At 45.8% G+C, this 18503-nt stretch overlaps 1 protein-coding gene across 1 annotated transcript in view; it reads left to right on the top strand.

Annotated features, from left to right (window-relative positions):
* The window catches only part of OTUD4 (OTU deubiquitinase 4), a 77499-nt gene that overhangs the window by 1008 nt on the left and 57988 nt on the right, over positions 1-18503 (top strand). The window contains exons 2-3 of the mRNA XM_040418505.1: positions 8403-8486; positions 18076-18126. Of these exons, the coding sequence (XP_040274439.1) occupies positions 8403-8486; positions 18076-18126 (135 nt within the window). The remainder of the gene's footprint in view (positions 1-8402; positions 8487-18075; positions 18127-18503) is intronic.

Below are 18503 nucleotides of genomic sequence, written 5' to 3'. Positions count from 1 at the left end.
ATCAACCCACCAGCAAAGCGGACATGTGTGAATAGAGCCATAGACTGGTATGGGTCTGTGTGCGTGGGCAGCACGTGGAATAAGGATAGGTTATAAGCACACCTGACCACTGCGGAGGTTAAATACTGTATGGCGGTTCTTGTCACTTAGGTGGTCTCCCCCAGCTACTCAGCAGATATGGGAAACGTTGTATGTGACCACCAATACCACCCCCTCCCCATAAATAAAGCTAGATCTTTATAGTAGGGTGCAATGTCCGTTTTTGTTCCAAGTGAAGCAATGACGGGTCGCCCTTTCATCCCTCCAGTGTCATGGTTGGACATGCCTCCATATTTTTGGGGATTGTCTATTTATAAAGAGAATTCAGGAGCACTGAACTATTTTGGGGAGGCCATCTTGGGTTCTTCTCATGGACCCCAGGCTCTGCTACCTGTTTTAGAGGGTTGCATGCTTGTAAACATTTAAGCCTCACGTGGGTGGTATAGAACTGTAATGTGGTGGCCATAGAATTATATGGGGATTATACTGCCTAATTCTGTGGGTCCATACTGTCAGTTCCATGTGCCCTTTAATGTAGTATGGAGATATCCTTCTAGGTAGAACGTGGTACCTCGTGGAGCTGCCACATACAGTGCAGGAGGCCATGTTCTTATAAAATCTCTCCTATTGTACATGAAAAAACCTCCTTGAATCATGCTGATTAGTGTTGAACGAACTTGTGTTTTAAGTTCAGCGTCTAAAGTTCGGGTTATCGAAGAATCGCGTTATGGATTCCGCTACCACGGACCATAATGGAATTTAAAATCCATAACGCGATTCTTCGATAACCCGAACTTTCGACGCTGAACTTAAAACACAAGTTCGCTCAACACTAATGCTGAACTTTCCACCAAGAGCACCTGGATGTCCATTTTGGCAAATCGGTAATGGAGCAGAACAAGCTGATTAAATGGGATAGGTGATACATCATGGATTGCTGGGTTCCAACAACTGGGACCCTCCATGATCTCAGGAACAAGGGGTCCCTAGGTGCTCTCTCTGCATGGACCAGCAATGCGCATGTTGGTCCTCTGTTCTATTCACTTCTGTAGGACTGAAGTAGACAGAGCTCCCTCACACCCATAAAAATGATTGGAGCGGTGGAGCACTACTAGTCTGTTCAGAGAGGGCACTTGGGGACCCCTCATTATCCCAGTGGTCGGACCCTTGAGGGATGAGCAAACTTGTGTTTTCAAGTTCGTCGTACAAGGTTCAGGTTATCTAAGAATTCCGTTATGGATTCCGCTTATGGTCTGTGGTAGAAGAATCCATAACGGAATTCTTAGAAAACCCAAACCTTGTACGCTGAACTTAAAAACACATGTTCGCTCATCACTACTTCTCACCTATGCTGGGGATAGATGATAATTTTCCAGAGATAACAGTGCATACCTATTAGGCCACCTATTAAAATCCATAATTTAAAGAGATCTTTTCTATTCTTTTTTCACATGTTATCTGTCTAATCTAACTAATGTCTGAAGCCTCATTCACACGTCAGTGTCTGTGCTCAAATCCGTGAGAAGGTGGTCAGTGAAGGACCCATGTGTCCATTTTTTGCTGTCCGTGTGCCATCCGTGTTTCATTGACCCTGCACAGCTGAAAAATAATTTTCAAAGCATCTTTCTAATGATCAGTGAAAAACTGATGTCATCACGGATGTTTTGGCGGTCCCCTACACTATAATGGGCGGAACACTAAAAAAATAGAGCATGCATTTGTGCTAAAAAACGGAACCACGGACACAAATTAAAATGAATGGGGACGTGTGCTGTCCATGGAGAACACGTACAGCAGACGTCCATGAAACACTAACGTGTAAATGAGGCTTAAGGCCTCGTCTACAGTTCCGTTTTTCACTGACATGTGCTGTCCGCATTTTCCACGGACAAATGGTAGCCTTCGGATAAATACACAGTAGCCTTTTAGTGGTGGAAATCAAAGTAATAAATGTCTTTTATTGTTGGCACACCACAATTCAACAGGCGGCAGTGATCAGCTTACTTCAGCCGACACTTAAAGAAAAAAACAATTCAGTCCCGAATCTGAACAAATCACATAGGAAGGATTAGGGCACAGTACCGTACTCCCCACGGAGTGGATGGGGACCTTGCTTTGTCCTTTGTCTCGGGGGAGACCCTCCGGTTTTCACTCAGCTTCAAAAACACACAGCTACACAGAGCTCCACCGTCAGCCAGGTAATCACCCACCTGACCCTGCTGGCTGACTTTTTGTAAGCCCGTCAAAACCCGGCCTGGACCGTGGGGAGTAGCCATCCGCCCAGTACTATGGCTACTCCCAATAAGAGCCGTCCCGGATTATTTTTTCACAGCTATGCTAACTACCAAAGTGTCCATCAGCAACTGCTGCGGACATATGCACTACTGGCTCCTACTTCACCGTGGCCAGGAACCTCGGTGACACACATCTTCCATCTATGATGGTCCTTTGTGCCTTTCTACACCATGTACCCATTGATTTAAATGTGTCTGTTCACATTTCAGCATTTCTTTTACTGACCGTGGGTACTTTGATCCGTGATGCCGACCAAGCACACCCATTGAAGTCTATGGGTCAGTGAAAATCACTAACATACATCCGTGTTATGTCCGGGTGCGTCCGTTTTTCACTGAAGACTAATAGGAGACTCTTTTTAGAAATGAATTTTCAGCTGAGCAACTGTCAGTGAATTACAGATGACACACAGATGGTAAAAACGGACACACAGACAAACCGCGGATCCTTCACGGATAGCTTTACGGATGAAACACGTACTCTTTTTTTTTTTCACGGACGTGTCACTGACATGGAAATGTGAACGAGGCCTAAGGCTGTGTTGTCTGCTTAACACCTGTCTTTATACCTTGTCCACTTGTCTACCAGGTGCCAAGGCCTTTGCGCCTCTTTGCTCCCAACCATGGTGTTAAGGGTGCATCACACGACCGTAGTGTTTTGTCAGATTCGCAAACAGGGATACCGGTCATGTGCATTCCGCAATTTGCGGACCGCACATGACCACCACCTTTATAAAAAGTGCCTATTCTTGTCCGCGATTCTGGACAAGAATAGGACATGCTCTATCCTTTCTGAAGAGCCGCGGACCGGAACTACAGATGTGGAGAGCACACGGAGAGCTGTCTGCATCTTTTGTGGCCCCATTGAAATGAACGGGTCCGCACCTGTTCTGCAAAATTGCGGAATGGGTGCAGCCCGTTCATGCAGCCGTCTGAATGGGCCCTAAAGGGAACCTGTCAGGCAGAGGTCGCGCTACGTTTTTTCCAGAAGAGTAAAAATACTCCTTATACCATTTTTGAGGAGTATTTTTAGCCGAGGAGGAGTAAGAAATTTGTGGTAATTCATATATACACTGCTCAAAAAAATAAAGGGAACACAAAAATAACACATCCTAGATCTGAATTAATTAAATATTCTTCTGCAATACTTTGTTCTGTACATAGTTGAATGTGCTGACAACAAAATCACACAAAAATTAAAAATAGAAATCAAATTTTTAAACCCTTGGAGGTCTGGATTTGGAGTCACACTCAAAATTAAAGTGGAAAAACACACTACAGGCTGATCCAACTTTGATGTAATGTCCTTAAAACAAGTCAAAATGAGGCTCAGTAGAGTGTGTGGCCTCCACTTGCCTGTATGACCTCCCTACAACGCCTGTGCATGCTCCTGATGAGGTGGCGGACGGTCTCCTGAGGGATCTCCTCCCAGACCTGGACTAAAGCATCTGCCAACTCCTGGACAGTCTGTGGTGCAACGTGACGTTGGTGGATAGAGCGAGACATGATGTCCCAGATGTGCTCAATTGGATTCAGGTCTGGGGAACGGGCGGGCCAGTCCATAGCATCAATGCCTTCGTCTTGCAGGAACTGCTGACACACTTCAGCCACATGAGGTCTAGCATTGTCTTGCATTAGGAGGAACCCAGGGCCAACCGCACCAGCATATGGTCTCACAAGGGGTCTGAGGATCTCATCTCGGTACCTAATGGCAGTCAGGCTACCTCTGGCGAGCACATGGAGGGCTGTGCGGCCCTCCAAAGAAATGCCACCCCACACCATTACTGACCCAATACCAAACCGGTCATGCTGGAGGATGTTGCAGGCAGCAGAATGTTCTTCACGGCGTCTCCAGACTCTGTCACGTCTGTCACATGTGCTCAGTGTGAACCTGCTTTCATCTGTGAAGAGCACAGGGCGCCAGTGGCAAATTTGCCAATCTTGGTGTTCTCTGGCAAATGCCGAACGTCCTGCACGGTGTTGGGCTGTAAGCACAACCCCCACCTGTGGACGTCGGGCCCTCATATCACCCTCATGGAGTCTGTTTCTGACCGTTTGAGCAGACACATGCACATTTGTGGCCTGCTGGAGGTCATTTTGCAGGGCTCTGGCAGTGCTCCTCCTGTTCCTCCTTGCACAAAGGCAGAGGTAGCGGTCCTGCTGCTGGGTTGTTGCCCTCCTACGGCCTCCTCCACGTCTCCTGATGTACTGGCCTGTCTCCTGGTAGCCTCCATGCTCTGGACACTACGCTGACAGACACAGCAAACCTTCTTGCCACAGCTCGCATTGATGTGCCATCCTGGATAAGCTGCACTACCTGAGCCACTTGTGTGGGTTGTAGACTCCGTCTCATGCTACCACTAGAGTGAAAGCACCGCCAGCATTCAAAAGTGACCAAAACATCAGCCAGGAAGCATAGGAACTGAGAAGTGGTCTGTGATCACCACCTGCAGAACCACTTCTTTATTGGGGGTGTCTTGCTAATTGCCTATAATTTCCACCTGTTGTCTATCCCATTTTCACAACAGCATGTGAAATTGATTGTCACTCAGTGTTGCTTCCTAAGTGGACAGTTTGATTTCACAGAAGTGTGATTGACTTGGAGTTACATTGTGTTGTTTAAGTGTTCCCTTTATTTTTTTGAGCAGTGTATAATACGTAGTCCTAAATAATGTTAAGATGTTGCTATTCCTGCAAGGAAACCATTACCAGTCTCCTCTATAATGTCTTCCATGTAGGAATAGCACATTTTGACCATTTTAAATGTATCTCTCAGAAGACTGAATCCCTACCTTTCTGAAGCACCAAATCTATCACGTAGGGATCGGAGTGGTAGACTGTGCAAAACACAATGCAATAGGAATTCAACAGGGATGTCTGGTCGTTGTGGCAGGGAGTAGTGAGTGTGGATAGCACATGGATGTCCATATTTTGTGGATCTACGATTTGCAGACCTCAAAATGGATACAGTGGTGTACATGAGACCTAATGGAGGCAAAATGGCTGTCCGTATATCTGGGACAATCTATTGCCTATTTGCCAATCCTCCTTGGTTTTTCTGGAGTCTCCCTAAAAATGTAAGCCCTCTTAGATCCCAGCAGGACATATATAACATTGCACCAATCACAAATTGTGCCGTCTAATTACGATAAATTCATTTAATGTGCTCACCAATAATAAAAGTCTTCCAATAGTCACATTCACTTCATGTTCTGGACGGTCGGGCTGCGGGTCACTTTCTCCATGTGCTCACAGCGTCCTCTGCAGTGAAGAACGTGCGCCCAAACTCATAGCCCACCCCAACACATCACCCCCAGTCTCCATGTCAACATGCGCTGCCGCCGACTAGCCTGGCACGGACCCGATCATTTTATTCATCCGAACGGGTAAAGCATGCTCAGGCATATAGTGCCCTGGGGGGAGTTTGTTGGTATCTGGTTACTATGGCGTTTGGGCACACATTATCTTCACTGGAGAGGACGCCGTAAGCACATGGAGGAAGTGACCCACAGCTTACCCCGCCAGGCGCCACCCGGTGAGAATCTCGCACCGCTGCAGGACTCTTCCTCCTCACTTCCGAGCGGTGTGCCGAATGGTCCGGCTGCCCGCTCAAACCGATCAATAACAAAGCTTCTTGCTGTAAGGAGCTTTGTTATTGGTCATTTCAGGCACAGGCAGCATCGCTGCGCTGCACGTGCCGTTCACAGCGCTCACTGCGCTGATGAAAGGCAGAGAAAAGTCGAAGGCGTATTGGTACGCCTTAGACTTTTTTTAAGGAGTAAAATCACCTGAACACGCGTCCATTGCGCTTGTACAGGCGTTATTGCGACCTCTGCTGTCAGGTGCTTCATGATGCCCGAACCACAGGCAGCAAGAAATGCCAACAGGCTCCCTGGTAACAAACTCCACAGACTCGCCGCCAACTTGATTGAGGGGTCTCTCCGTAAACACATTAGATGGCCATCTGATACCGGTGAAACTGGCGGGTTTGGCAGAGGTGTATCTAATGATTATGGCATATCCGCAGGATATTTTATAAATCTGGGTACCACCTCTGGGGCCTGATCCTGTCTCGAGAAAGAGGCCCTGCTTCCATTGTGAAAGATGAGGTGTCTGAGCATGTACGGTTCTCTCCATTCACTTCTATGGGACTTCTAAAGATAGGCGCGCACGGCTGCTCGGCAATTTTTGGAAGTTCCACAGAAGTAAACGCCGAGAGCCACACTTTCTCATCCACCTCTACATTCTCGGTAGGGTGAGGTGGGTCCACATTTTTTAGATAGGCGTGGGTCCACAAGATATGCCATAAATGTCTAGATTGGAACGGATGATTCAGGCAATTATCGGGAACCAACCAGATGTTCCCGATAATTGCTTCCTCGTCAGTTAAGATGCAGGCTGCGTTTACATGTAGCAATCACCTCTGCTGTATGGGAGCATTACAGGGATTGATTGTCCCCATAGAAAATCATTGTTCCTGGGCAGCAGATCGCTGTTTACACAGGCCATTCTGCTGCGCAGAAACAATTATTTTACGTGCCGGCGAAAAGACCTGATCCCCTGATGAATTTGGTCATTCATTGGGTGATTGTCGACACTTTTTATACAGGGCAATTATCAGGAACAATTATTTCCACAAACGCTTATCCACGATAATTGGCCTGATTATCGGCCCGTGTAAATGGACCATAAGGCTGGAGCTACGCAGCACTTTTGGCCATGATAAGTATCAAGCAAAAAATGAGAGAGATCTATAGATATTGGTACAAGTAGTATAAAATATTTGTAGCTGGAGGCAGTGCTTGTCTATGTCAGCGGACTGTAGTAAATATACTGCTTTCCTGAGGCTCTGTAGTGTACAGCTACCTGCAATAGGCATGCAGAGGTATAGGAAGGTTGCTGTGTTATCTGTGATGTTTGGGGGTAGCGGTATAGGGCACATCAAAGCCATTTACAGCAGCTGCATCAATGCAATGTACCTTTTATTGACGGAACACCCCTTTAATACTGCAAATCTTTCTCATATTGTTTTAAAGGGCATCTGTCAGCAGATTTGTACCTATGAAGCTGGCTGACCTGTTACATGTGCATTTGGCAGCTGAAGGCATCTGTGTTGGTCCCATGTTCATATGTGCCCACATTACTGAGAAAAATTATGTTTTCATATATGCAAATGAGCCTCTAGGAGCAACGGGGGCGTTACCATTACACCTAGAGGCTCTGCTCTCTCTGCAACTGCTGCGTCCTCTGCACTCTGACAGGGCAAGGCAGTATAAACGTGATCATGCCCGGTCCTGACTTCACCTAAAGGCTCGCAATCTGCAGTGCGCTTCAGTATCCGGCACAGGCGCAGTACATGAGAGAACTGCCAGCGAGCCTCTAGATACTGGAGGAGAAGTCAGGGCCAGGCGTGATCAGCTTTTTCATTGCCTAGCCCTGTCAATCAAAATGCGGGGGACGGGTGTCGGTTCCAGAGAGAGCAGAGCCTCTAGGTGTAACAGCAATGCCCCCATTGTGCCTAGAGGCTGATTTGCAGAAATTAAAACATCATTTTTCTCAGTAATGCGGGCACATATGAACATGGGACCAACACAGATGCCTTCAGCTGCCAAGTGCACATGTAACAGGTCAGCCAGTGTCATAGGTAGAAATCTGCTTACACATGCCTTTTAAGTATTTTACTGCTGTTCTTATTAAGGCTTCATTCACACGTCTGCAATTGTGGTCCGCATCCGTTCCACAATTGTGCGGACCCATTCATTCTCTAGGAGGACGGAATGGATGCGAGCAGCATTTCCGGAGCGCGCCGCCGATCTTCCTGTCCGCGGCTCCGGAAAAAAATAGAACATGTCCTATTCTTGTCCGCAATTGTGGACAAGAATAGGCATTTCTATCGGGGTGCCGGTCGGGTGTATTGCGGATCCGCAGTGCACTACGGACGTGTGAATGGACCCTAACACAGTTTATGGCTGATGATAACCTAGTCATTGTAGATCAGTGGCAGTCATTAAAAAAGGATGGCATAATATGATGAGGATCTGTAATATGACCATTATTTTTTTCTTGTAGGTTTTGCACTCTCAGGCACAACATTTGGAAATCAGGCAATCCTGTATAAAGTATCTGCGGGAAAATCGAGCCCACTTTGAAGCAGTAAGTAAAAGAAGAGCTTCCCCTTACCGGTGTCCTCTTCTTGCAGCTCATCTTCACGTATTGTATTAAGCCTCATTCACACATCCGTGTCCTTGCTTAAATCCGTGAAAAGGTGGTCAGTGATGCCTTTGTGAAGATGTCCGTGAAGGATCTGTGTGATCCGTGTGTCGGTTTTTTGCTGTCCGTGTGTCATCCGGACACTGCACAGCGGAAAAATAATTTTCAAAGCATCTCTTCCTAATGAACAATGAAACATGGATGGCATCCGTGTTGCATCCGTGGTTTTCACGAACCCATAGACTATAATGGGCGTGATGGATCCGTGAACAAAATGGAGAATGCATCCGTGCTAAAAACAATGTGAATACACACATTAAAATGAATGGGCACGCGTGCTGTCCGTGGAGAACACGTACGGCGCACGTACCTGGAACAATGATGTGTGAATGAGGCTTTAGGGTATGTTGAGCAAACAGAGGGTCTTCATCTAGTTAAAACCCCCCTTTACTCAATAAAGCATAGCCTCTAGCTGCCGTGATGACGCTCTTTATAATAATGAGCATCTATGGTTTTCAGTGGCTATTCTCATCCTGTTTTATTATATCTGTATTAGCTCTGCATGGAAAAATATGCTTTTAAGGCTCTGTGTTTCACTGTCCATTTGCTTTCTAAATGCACGGTGAGGCAACTTCCTAAATATTCTGTTAAAAATGTCCTCCCATTTAGCTGCTGTAGTGTCTGTATCTCCTTCACGTAGCTATCTATCCTGCTGCTTCTGACATGCATCCAATAGCAGGCCCCCTCTCTATTCTCTTCATCCCTTCGCTCAGTGTTAGGGCTCATGCACACGGTCGTTGTGCGGCCCGCATGCGGTGGGTCCGCAATACACGAGCACCGGCCCATGTGCGCTGCGCAATCACGGAGATGTGGAACAGAATCACGGATCGGAAGCACTACGGAGTGCTTCCGTGGTGTTTCTGGCCGTGCCTCCGCACCGCAAAAAATTAGAACATGTTCTATTTTTTTGCGGTGCGGACGGATCACGGACCCATTCAAGTTGAATGGGTCTGGATCCATTCCGGCCGCCGAACGGATGTTGCCCACGTATTGGGTACCGCAAATTGCGGTCCCCAATGCATGGAACGGACACACAACGGCCGTGTACATGAGGCCTTAGAGATAGCAGAAGGGGAAGTGAGGTGGTTTTACATGGCAAATCAGAGTGCAGAGAGGGTAGCAAGCATGCACATCTTCAGGGTGGGCAGGTTACACAGGCTGTCAATATCATAGATATAGTGGAAAGCAGTCACTAGGCTGTCTGCAGGAGGAAGAGAGTGAATCGCACAAACCGAGAGGAGAGGGGGGATATCGCACACACTTCAGCATCGGTGATACTGGAGAAGAGATGCCTCATGAGCTGTAGCAGGATAAAGCAGTATAGGAATGAATCTGTGCTTGTGTATGAGAGCTAGTGAGGACAGCAACAGTCTGGTCACAAGGAACGCACATCCACATTGCGGTGTAGCCTTACAAAGAGGGACTTGTCCCATTGAGTAGAGTCTGAAACTATATGCAGGTTGTAAACATCAAGGGGTCTGATTAAACAGTTCAAGACCATAACATTTATCCCATTTCCTTACCAGGCGCAGTTTTCAATTTTTTTTTTTGTACGTATGTCTTTGAAAGTGATAACTTTTTTTCTATTCGTTATGTAAATTTTTTGTGCTTTTTTTTTTTCCGTTGATGAATGGGGCTTTATTTTATGTCATTTTTAGTTCAATATTATATTTTTCTCTTTTGCCTGTGACAGCACCCCTGGAGAGACCGCCTCCTCCCCCTCAGGACAGGAAACGGGAACCAAAACCACCTTTTTAATGAGGGATCATCCCCTCGACCTCCAGTTCTGTTTCCTGTCCTAAGGGGCAGGAGGGAATCTGATCCGCTGGAAGATGAGATGAATATAGAGCTGCGGGGGCCCCGGCTATTGCTATAGTGTGAGGAGGGTTACCCCGTGTGGCATAAGACTCCTCTAGGAGCTGCTGCAGAAGTCTGGGCTCCCTTCTCTCTCCCTACCCCTTCCGTTCTCCTTTCCGGGTCCTGGGAGGATGCGAACATCTGCGGCCATGTTCGCATGTTTGGCCAACGGCCTGCGTGCAGGATTCCTTTACTTCCGGGTTGCGGCGGTGCAAGGAAGTTGGCGCTGTGGACCAGAAAGGGAGCGAGCCGGCTTGCACGCACCGAGGAGAAAAGCCCAGCCGGCTCTCTGCCATATTGAGTGGAAGAAAGTGGCAGTTCCTCCATTCTGGCTTGTGTTTGCTGTAGGAACATGGAGCAGGCTCAGCGCGCTGAAACCACTAATGATACATCGGTACCACGGTGGGGTAAGAAGGGTTATACCCCAGCATGAATTGTTTGTAACAGTGCTCATGGGGTCATGTTTTGTTGCTTAGGTATCTAAGGAGTCTTCCAGGAAGACCTCCAGAGTAAAAGAGAGGGGATGTGCTGTATGTAAGAAGAAGCTACCTTCTGCCTGGGCAAAACCCCTATGTCAAAGGTGTATCAGCAAGTTAATGAAGGAGGAAGCTGTATCTTTAATGGGCAGCATTAAGCAAATGATCTGTGAAGAGGTCAGAGAGTTGGTTAGCGGTTTAATAAAAAGTCGCCCCTAGTGACAGTGATATACTTTCTGGTTTGGAAGGAGGAGACTGGGTATCATCAGATGAGCCTTCGGAGGACGAGGCCGCAGGGAAACCACTTTTTCATGTCGAGAACAGTAACTCCCTAGTCAAGGCGGTTAGGGCTACCATGGGGTTGGATGATCAAAAGTCACAGCAATCAGTCCAGGACTCTATGTTTGAAGGTTTAGGTCCCAAGAAAAGAAAGGTGTTTTATGTGCATAAGAACATTCAGGCGGTGATCGCTAGAGAGTGGAAAAAGCCTGATAAGTTTTTTGTTCCTTCTTCGGTGAAGCGGAAGTATACATTTAATGAAGAGATCTCCGCTCCTTGGGATAGGGCCCCAAAGCTTGATGCTCCAATGGCGAAGATGTCCAAAAAAGCCGCTCTCCCCTTTGAAGATATGGGTTCGCTTAAAGACCCAATGGACAAGAGAGCAGAGGTTTATTTAAAAAAGAACTGTGAAGAACTGTAATGCTTAGATTTCCCCTACGACCATGTCTGCACCCTTGAGAGACCGCCTCCATCATCAGGACATGAAACAGGAACTTTTGTGGAGCGCTTATAATGAGGGGCTCTGCCCCTATAGCCCCAGTTCCTGTTTCCTGTCCTAAGGATAGGACATGCGGTGGAATTAAAGGATTAGGCTGCAGAAGCCCAGCGTAATATTACCAGTGTGGGTTACCTGGTGCAGCGTCTGGGAGCCGTCTGCCAAGTCTGGGGCAGCGTCCTTCTGGGTCGCGGACTTTGGTTTGTCGAGTTGTGGTTTTGGTGCAGTCCCAGTTGTTACTGTGAGGTGGCCCCGGCACGCCGGATCCTCCTGGCAGTGTTTAGGAGGTCCGGGGCCTGTACTGTTCTGCTTCCGGTAGCCTTACAGAAGCTAGGGGAGGTTTCCTTCTTTTCTAGGCACGCTCCGTGCGTTAACCGGCTGTTGCGGGTCGCGACTTCCGGTATTTGGAACGCAGTTTGGTTCCGGGTAATCAGCGTTCCGGAAGAGGAACCTGTACATCCTCCCCATAAAGGCCACATTTGGTACGCCGGCAGGGACCCGACCTGGGTTGTTTAACCTCCCTTTCAGCGTGCGGTCAGAAGGATCCCAGCCAGCCTGCAAGCATCCCCAGGTGCATATGGACGCTCTATCCGGAGACATGGAAGAAGAGAGCGGTGAGCGCGCTGATGTACAGGATGGTCGCAATGGCAGACCGGTATTACTGGTGGGGTAAGGGGTCAATCCCCACCTTTTGTATTTATCCCTGTTTGGTTTATTATCTTATTTTGTTTAAGAATATTAAAGAGGCCCCTAGGAAAGCCGTCTGCAGAAAAAAAAACTTGCTTTTTCCTGGTCTAAAATGTTATGTCAGCATTGTGCTAATAAGGTGTTAGAGGAGGAATCCCCATCATTACTTCAGAGCATGAAAGAGATTGTCAAATCTGAAGTCTCTGATTCTATCAAAATGTTTAAGAAGTGTCTACCTTCCTCAGCTACGGGCAAGCAAGGTCATTCTAATATCATATCTGATAGTAAATCTTCCGAGGAGAATGAGCAAGGAGAGATCCTAGATAGTTCAAGTTCTTCCTCGGATGAACAATCCTCGGGTAGACCTTTATTCTCCTCTGAGGATACGGATTCCTTACTCAAAGCTATTAGAACCACAATGAAGGTGGATGAATCTAGAGAACAAAAGTCCGTTCAAGATATAATGTTTGGGGATCTGGGTCACAAAAGATCTAGAGTTTTTCTGTTTAATGAAAATTTAAAGCATTTAATTCAGAAAGAATGGAAGAAACTCGATAAGAAGTTTTTATTCCCAGAAGTGTAAAGAGAAAATATCCTTTTGATGAAGACGAGTCATCCTGTTGGGACAGGCCTCCTAAACTAGATGCCCCTATTGCAAAAATCTCAAAGAGATCTGCTTTGCCTTTTGAGGATCTTGGCGCTTTACCTTTTAAAAAAGTTTGGGCGGTCTCTACTCAGGCCTTTAAGCCTAATATAGCCACTACCTCCACTGCCAGGTTATTGAAATTGTGGCTTCAGGATTTAGAATCCCACATCCAGAATAAGACCTCTAGGGACCAGCTCCTAGGTTTTTTTCCCACTATACTTAAAGCGGTGGACTTTTTTTCAGATGCATCGGCCGATGCATTAAGATTAAATGCCAGATCCGCTGCTCTTTTCAATTCAGCTAGAAGAGCGATTTGGCTGAAAGGATGGTCTGGGGACACAAGTTCGAAAAAGCAAACTTTGTTCTATACCATGTCAGGGAGAATTTCTGTTCGGTTCACTTGTGGATGACCTCTTGGAAAAAGCCTCTGATAATAAGAAGGGGTTTGCCGTATCTAATCCCCCTAGGAAGCAGCAGTTTTTTCGCAAAAATAAGAGAAGTTTCGATAAATCAAATAAAAAGCAAAACAGGTGGAGAGAAAACAAGGGTAGAAGAGATAGAGGTTTCCTCTTTAATTCCCAGTCCTCTTCAGGGAAGGCTATCTGTTTTTTCTCAGGCTTGGGGAAAATTTTCTGCAAGCCCCTGGATAAATGGTATCGTGTTTGACTCAAAATTCAGCAAAAGACCTAGCACTAAAGGAGGAAGTGTTTTACCTTTTAAAGAAAAATGTCAGTTCCCGTCCCAGACTCGAAAAAGGAAGAGGGTTTTATTTTTCCCCTTTTCTCGTACCCAAGCCAGTTCCTTCAGAATGATCATAAATCTGAAAGACTTAAATCAATACCTCGTCTACAAAAAATTCAGAATGGAGTCCGTACAGTCGGCAATGAAGCATCTTTTCAAGGACTGTGTAATGGCTACCTTTGACATAAAGGACGCTTTCTACCATGTCCCTATTCATGCCGATTTCCAAAAATACCTCAGAGTAGCTGTGTCTATGGAAGGTCAGGTGAATAATCTACAGTACAGAGCTCTTCCATTTGGAATTTCCCAGGCTCCGAGGCTTTTTACGAAGTTAATGGCAGAGGTTATGGCCCACATAAGGGAAAAAGACATTCTCGTTATACCTTACTTGGATGACCTCCTGATAGTAGCAGAATCTGTGGAACTTCTATCGTCTGCTGGAAGTGGTAAACATTTTAATAAATCTCGGATGGCAGATAAACTGGGAAAAATCCAACCTAACCCCTTCCCAACAATGTGTCTTTCTAGGTTTTATCCTAGATTAAGTAAATCTACGGTGCATCCTCCCTTAGCACAAAATAGACAGATTAAGAAAAGACGTGCGAGTCTTGATGGCCTCAAAAAAATCAAACTATCTATCAGGCAGGGGATGGCAGTTCTTGGCAGAATGACCTCCACAATACCAGCAGTAGGTGGTTTCGCTTCAGTGGCAGATCCTAAAAGAATGGCAAGGATCATTGTCCCCGTTGGATACCCCTCTTCCTCTCACCCCACAGGTGATACAGTCCTTAAACTGGTGGCTACAGCCTTCAAATCTGTCTCAGGGCCTCCCCTGGATTCTGCAAGAACAAGTAACCATAACCACAGATGCCAGCCCAACCGGATGGGGGGCATTCTGTCAGTGGGGGGTGCTGCGGAGAGTTTGGAGTCTAACAGAAAGCCAGGATTCCCAAAATGTCAGAGAACTAAGAGCGGTTCTGCTAGCCTTAAAGGGTTTCGGTCATCAGAAATTACGTTATGTAGCTGACTGACATTAGCGATGTGCTAATGTCAGCAGTACATAACAGTATGACTTATAACTCCTTGCCTGCCGCCGTTCTCTTAAAATAAAGACTTTTAAAATATGCTAATGAGACTCTTGGTGCTACTGGGGCATTGCTTCAGCACCTAGAGGCTCGGTCTACGCACCCTTTGGCACGCCCAGTTGATTGACTTTCGAGTTCTCCTCAGTGTCCCGTAAATCCCGCGCCTGCGCCGTTCCTTTTTGTATTCGGCGCAGGCGCAGTGAGTGAAGGACGTGCTCCTGCTGCCGGCTTCCTTCCTTCGGCACAGGCGCAGTGAGGAAGCCGGCCGCAAGAGCACGTCCTTCACTCACTGCGCCTGCGCCGAATACTAAAAGGGATGGCGCAGGATTTACGGGACCCTGAGAACTAGCGTGCTTATTAAACCAGACCCAGCGTTTCTGCCTAAAGGGGTCTCTCTCTCTTTCATAGGTCCCAAGATATTGTTCTCCCATCATTGTGTCAATCCCCTAAGAATGAGAAAGAAAAGAAACTACATTGTCTAGATGTCAAAAGATACCTGTCACATTATCTGAATGTCACCAGTCAATGGAGTAAATCCTCTAGAGTGTTTGTACAATTTGGGGGGGGGGGGGGGGGGGGAATAGGGGTAGTATGGTTACATCCAGGACTCTAGCCAGGTGTATAGTAGGTGCTATCCTTTTGGCCTATTCCTCAGCAGGGCAGGATTCCCCTTTTAGGTTTCGGTGCTCATTCAACCAAATCTGTTTGTTTCATGGGCAGAAAGGCCTAATGCATCTTTAGAGCAGATCTGTAGGGCTGCCACATGGAAGTCTCCAAATACCTTTTTCCGTCACTAAAAGTTAGATTCAGACTCTAATGATACTCTTTCCTATTACAAGCAGTAGTCCCCCTTCCCAAGCTAGTTCTATTCTGGTCGTCTCTCAAGGGTGCTGTCATGGGCGTAGGGGAAATTCAGGATTACTTACCGGTAATCATTTTTCATATATATATTAATAAAAATAATAAAAATTAGGACTTCTCGCAGATTAACTGGGGCTATTGGGGCAGAGCCCCTCCTTATGAGCTCTCCACAATTGTTCCTGTTTCCTGTCCTGATAATGGAGGCGGTCTCTCAAGGGTGCTGTCATGGGCTCATGGAAAAATAATTACCGGTAAGTAATCCTGAATTTCTTAGCCGACGCTTCTGCGGATTCCTTAAGATTTTCCGCTAGGGCTTCCGCCTTATCTAATTCTGCCCGTAGGGCAATTTTGGTTAAAAGGCTGAAATGGGGATACTAGCTCCAAGGCAAAACGTTGTGCTATTCCTTGTGAGTTTTTGTTTGGGCCGATCCTTGACGATTTGCTAGAAAAAGCCTCAGACAAGAAAAAAAGGTTTCCCTCTGTTAGTCAGCCCCCCAGAAGGCCTTTCCGTCCCAGATTTAATCGAGAAAGCTTTAAAGGGAAGCAAAGAGCAAAGCAGTTTACAGGTGCGGGTAGGAAAAGTAAGGGATTTCTTTTTTTCCGGGTCAGATGCCTCAAAAAAGCAGTCCCAATGACGCTCTTCAATGGCAGAAGATCTCCAATCTCCGATTTGTAGTTACAGATTACCCTTCAGATCCCACAAAACAGCTATCATCTCAGAAGTTTTTCCCTAATAGAGAGAGATTTCGTATGGAGTCCATCAAATCGGCGGTGAACAATCTTTTCCCGGACTGTTTTATGGCAACAGTAAACCTGAGGGATGCGTACTATCATGACCCTATCCATCCCAGTCACCAGATGTTTCTGCTTGAGAAAGGATCATATGTGAGCCGAAACGTCGCTTGTGCCACCTTATGGGTGAATAAATCCTTTTTTCACTGAAGATTCATCTGGAGTGCAGCCCGATTTCTTTATTCCGTATCAGTGGGTAAGCACCAGTTACCATACTCGGGCAGTGCACCCTTTCTACTTAGTTTTTTGGCTTAGTGGTGCTGCTGGTGATTTTTTTTTCCTATATATATATATATAATATATATATATATATATATATATATATATATATATATATATATATATATATATATATATTATAAAAAAAAGAAAAAAAATGTTGTGTATAATGTTAGGTTGTGAAGATATTATGTTTCTTAGTTCTTGAGAAAAGGACTGGAGATAGAGTGGATGATCCCTTTTTGAAAAGGCGGTTCTGTTTCCTGTCCTGAAGAGGAGACGGCGGTCTCACCAGGGGTGCTGTCATAGGCTCATGGGAACCTATTGCCCTTCAGTGTAATCCAATCTTTTTAACTTTTTCTAAAAAGGAAAAATTATTAAAAAAACTTTGGAAAACAGTTTTTTTTCTTCTCATTTAAATATTTTTTTTTTTGTTAATGGTGCAAAATGCAGCTAAGACCCATGCAGACTTCCAGCCCCTGACCGTCCCTGCCTTCTCTATGGGTAGCCGGCTCCCTGCTCCGGCAGCTTCATGATTAGTGTGCACCTCTGATCTGTGCAAGGACGTTGTAAAACCTCTGTGCAGAGATATGTGCCAACCGCCCGGTCGTATATAACCAACAGGTAGAGAAGGCAATGTGAAGTCAGTGTAGGAAATATACTGAAACAATATCCATAGTTGCCAACAGTCCCACGTTCAACAAGATTGTCCCCAGTTTTCACAGACAATCCTGCCAAATTGTCCCAGTTTGAAAATGGGTGGAGTTTATACAAACCCTGCCCAGAAGTGAGTGTTCCCATGTGGAGTTGCGAGCATCCAGGCAGGGCTTCAATGACACAATTTTACCAACAAAAATCTTGGCACACATGGGCATCACATAATGTTACAATGCACCCTGCAGAATGCTAACTGGACACCAGTAAAAATGGGGATGGCCGTTTTAGATTTTCACTACTCTGGGAGGGGCTTAGTTGCCTGCACCGCCCACTAATGACCATGTATGGAGAGGTAATTAATATACAGATGACTCAATCGCTGGACTGTGGAAATTTCATGAGTCATGGAGATAGCATCCATTTCATGCTACAATGTGCAAAGAGGTAACTCCCAGGAAAAGAGAACCTTCTGGAAGTGGCTCCCTATGAGTTGACTTTTTAATAAGTCTTGGAACACGACATGGAAAAAGAGCCAAACCCTCTTTTCATATCCCCCCCCCCCATGGATCATTGCTAATGAGTCTCCATACCATGGAGCACTGCTAAAAAGTCTGATTATGTGAATGTCTTTTTTCTCATTGTTTTAAACTGCTTTATTTATTTATTAATTTTTTAGTTTATTGAGGGATCTTTTGAAGAGTATTTGAAACGTCTTGAAAATCCACAGGTACAGTAGACATGTATTTTCAATAAAATATGCCACTACATGTGAACAATCAGAACATGGAGGCCATTTAAGTGAGAAGAGAGACGGGTCATGTTGTCTCCTAGAATAATTACAATCAACATGATTTTAAATATAAAAAGCACATACATTGTCCCTTGTGAATGTCTGCAGATCTCTGGTGCATCTCTTATGGTACACCAAGAGTCCCTGAGAATTTAGTATTTTCGGTGATTACAGATCACTGTTGGCAAGTGTTAGACATACATTTTAGTTAGGAAAAAAAGGTTAAAAGGGTTTTCTAGGACTTTATTATTGATGATGACCTATCCTTAGTTCCAAACGTCACAAGTACATGGACAGCACTGATTTAATCAGGT

This window comes from Bufo bufo, chromosome 2, assembly GCF_905171765.1.
Source record: "Bufo bufo chromosome 2, aBufBuf1.1, whole genome shotgun sequence".
NCBI classification, from domain to species: Eukaryota; Metazoa; Chordata; class Amphibia; order Anura; family Bufonidae; genus Bufo; species Bufo bufo.
This window is presented reverse-complemented; position numbering and strand designations above follow the sequence as displayed.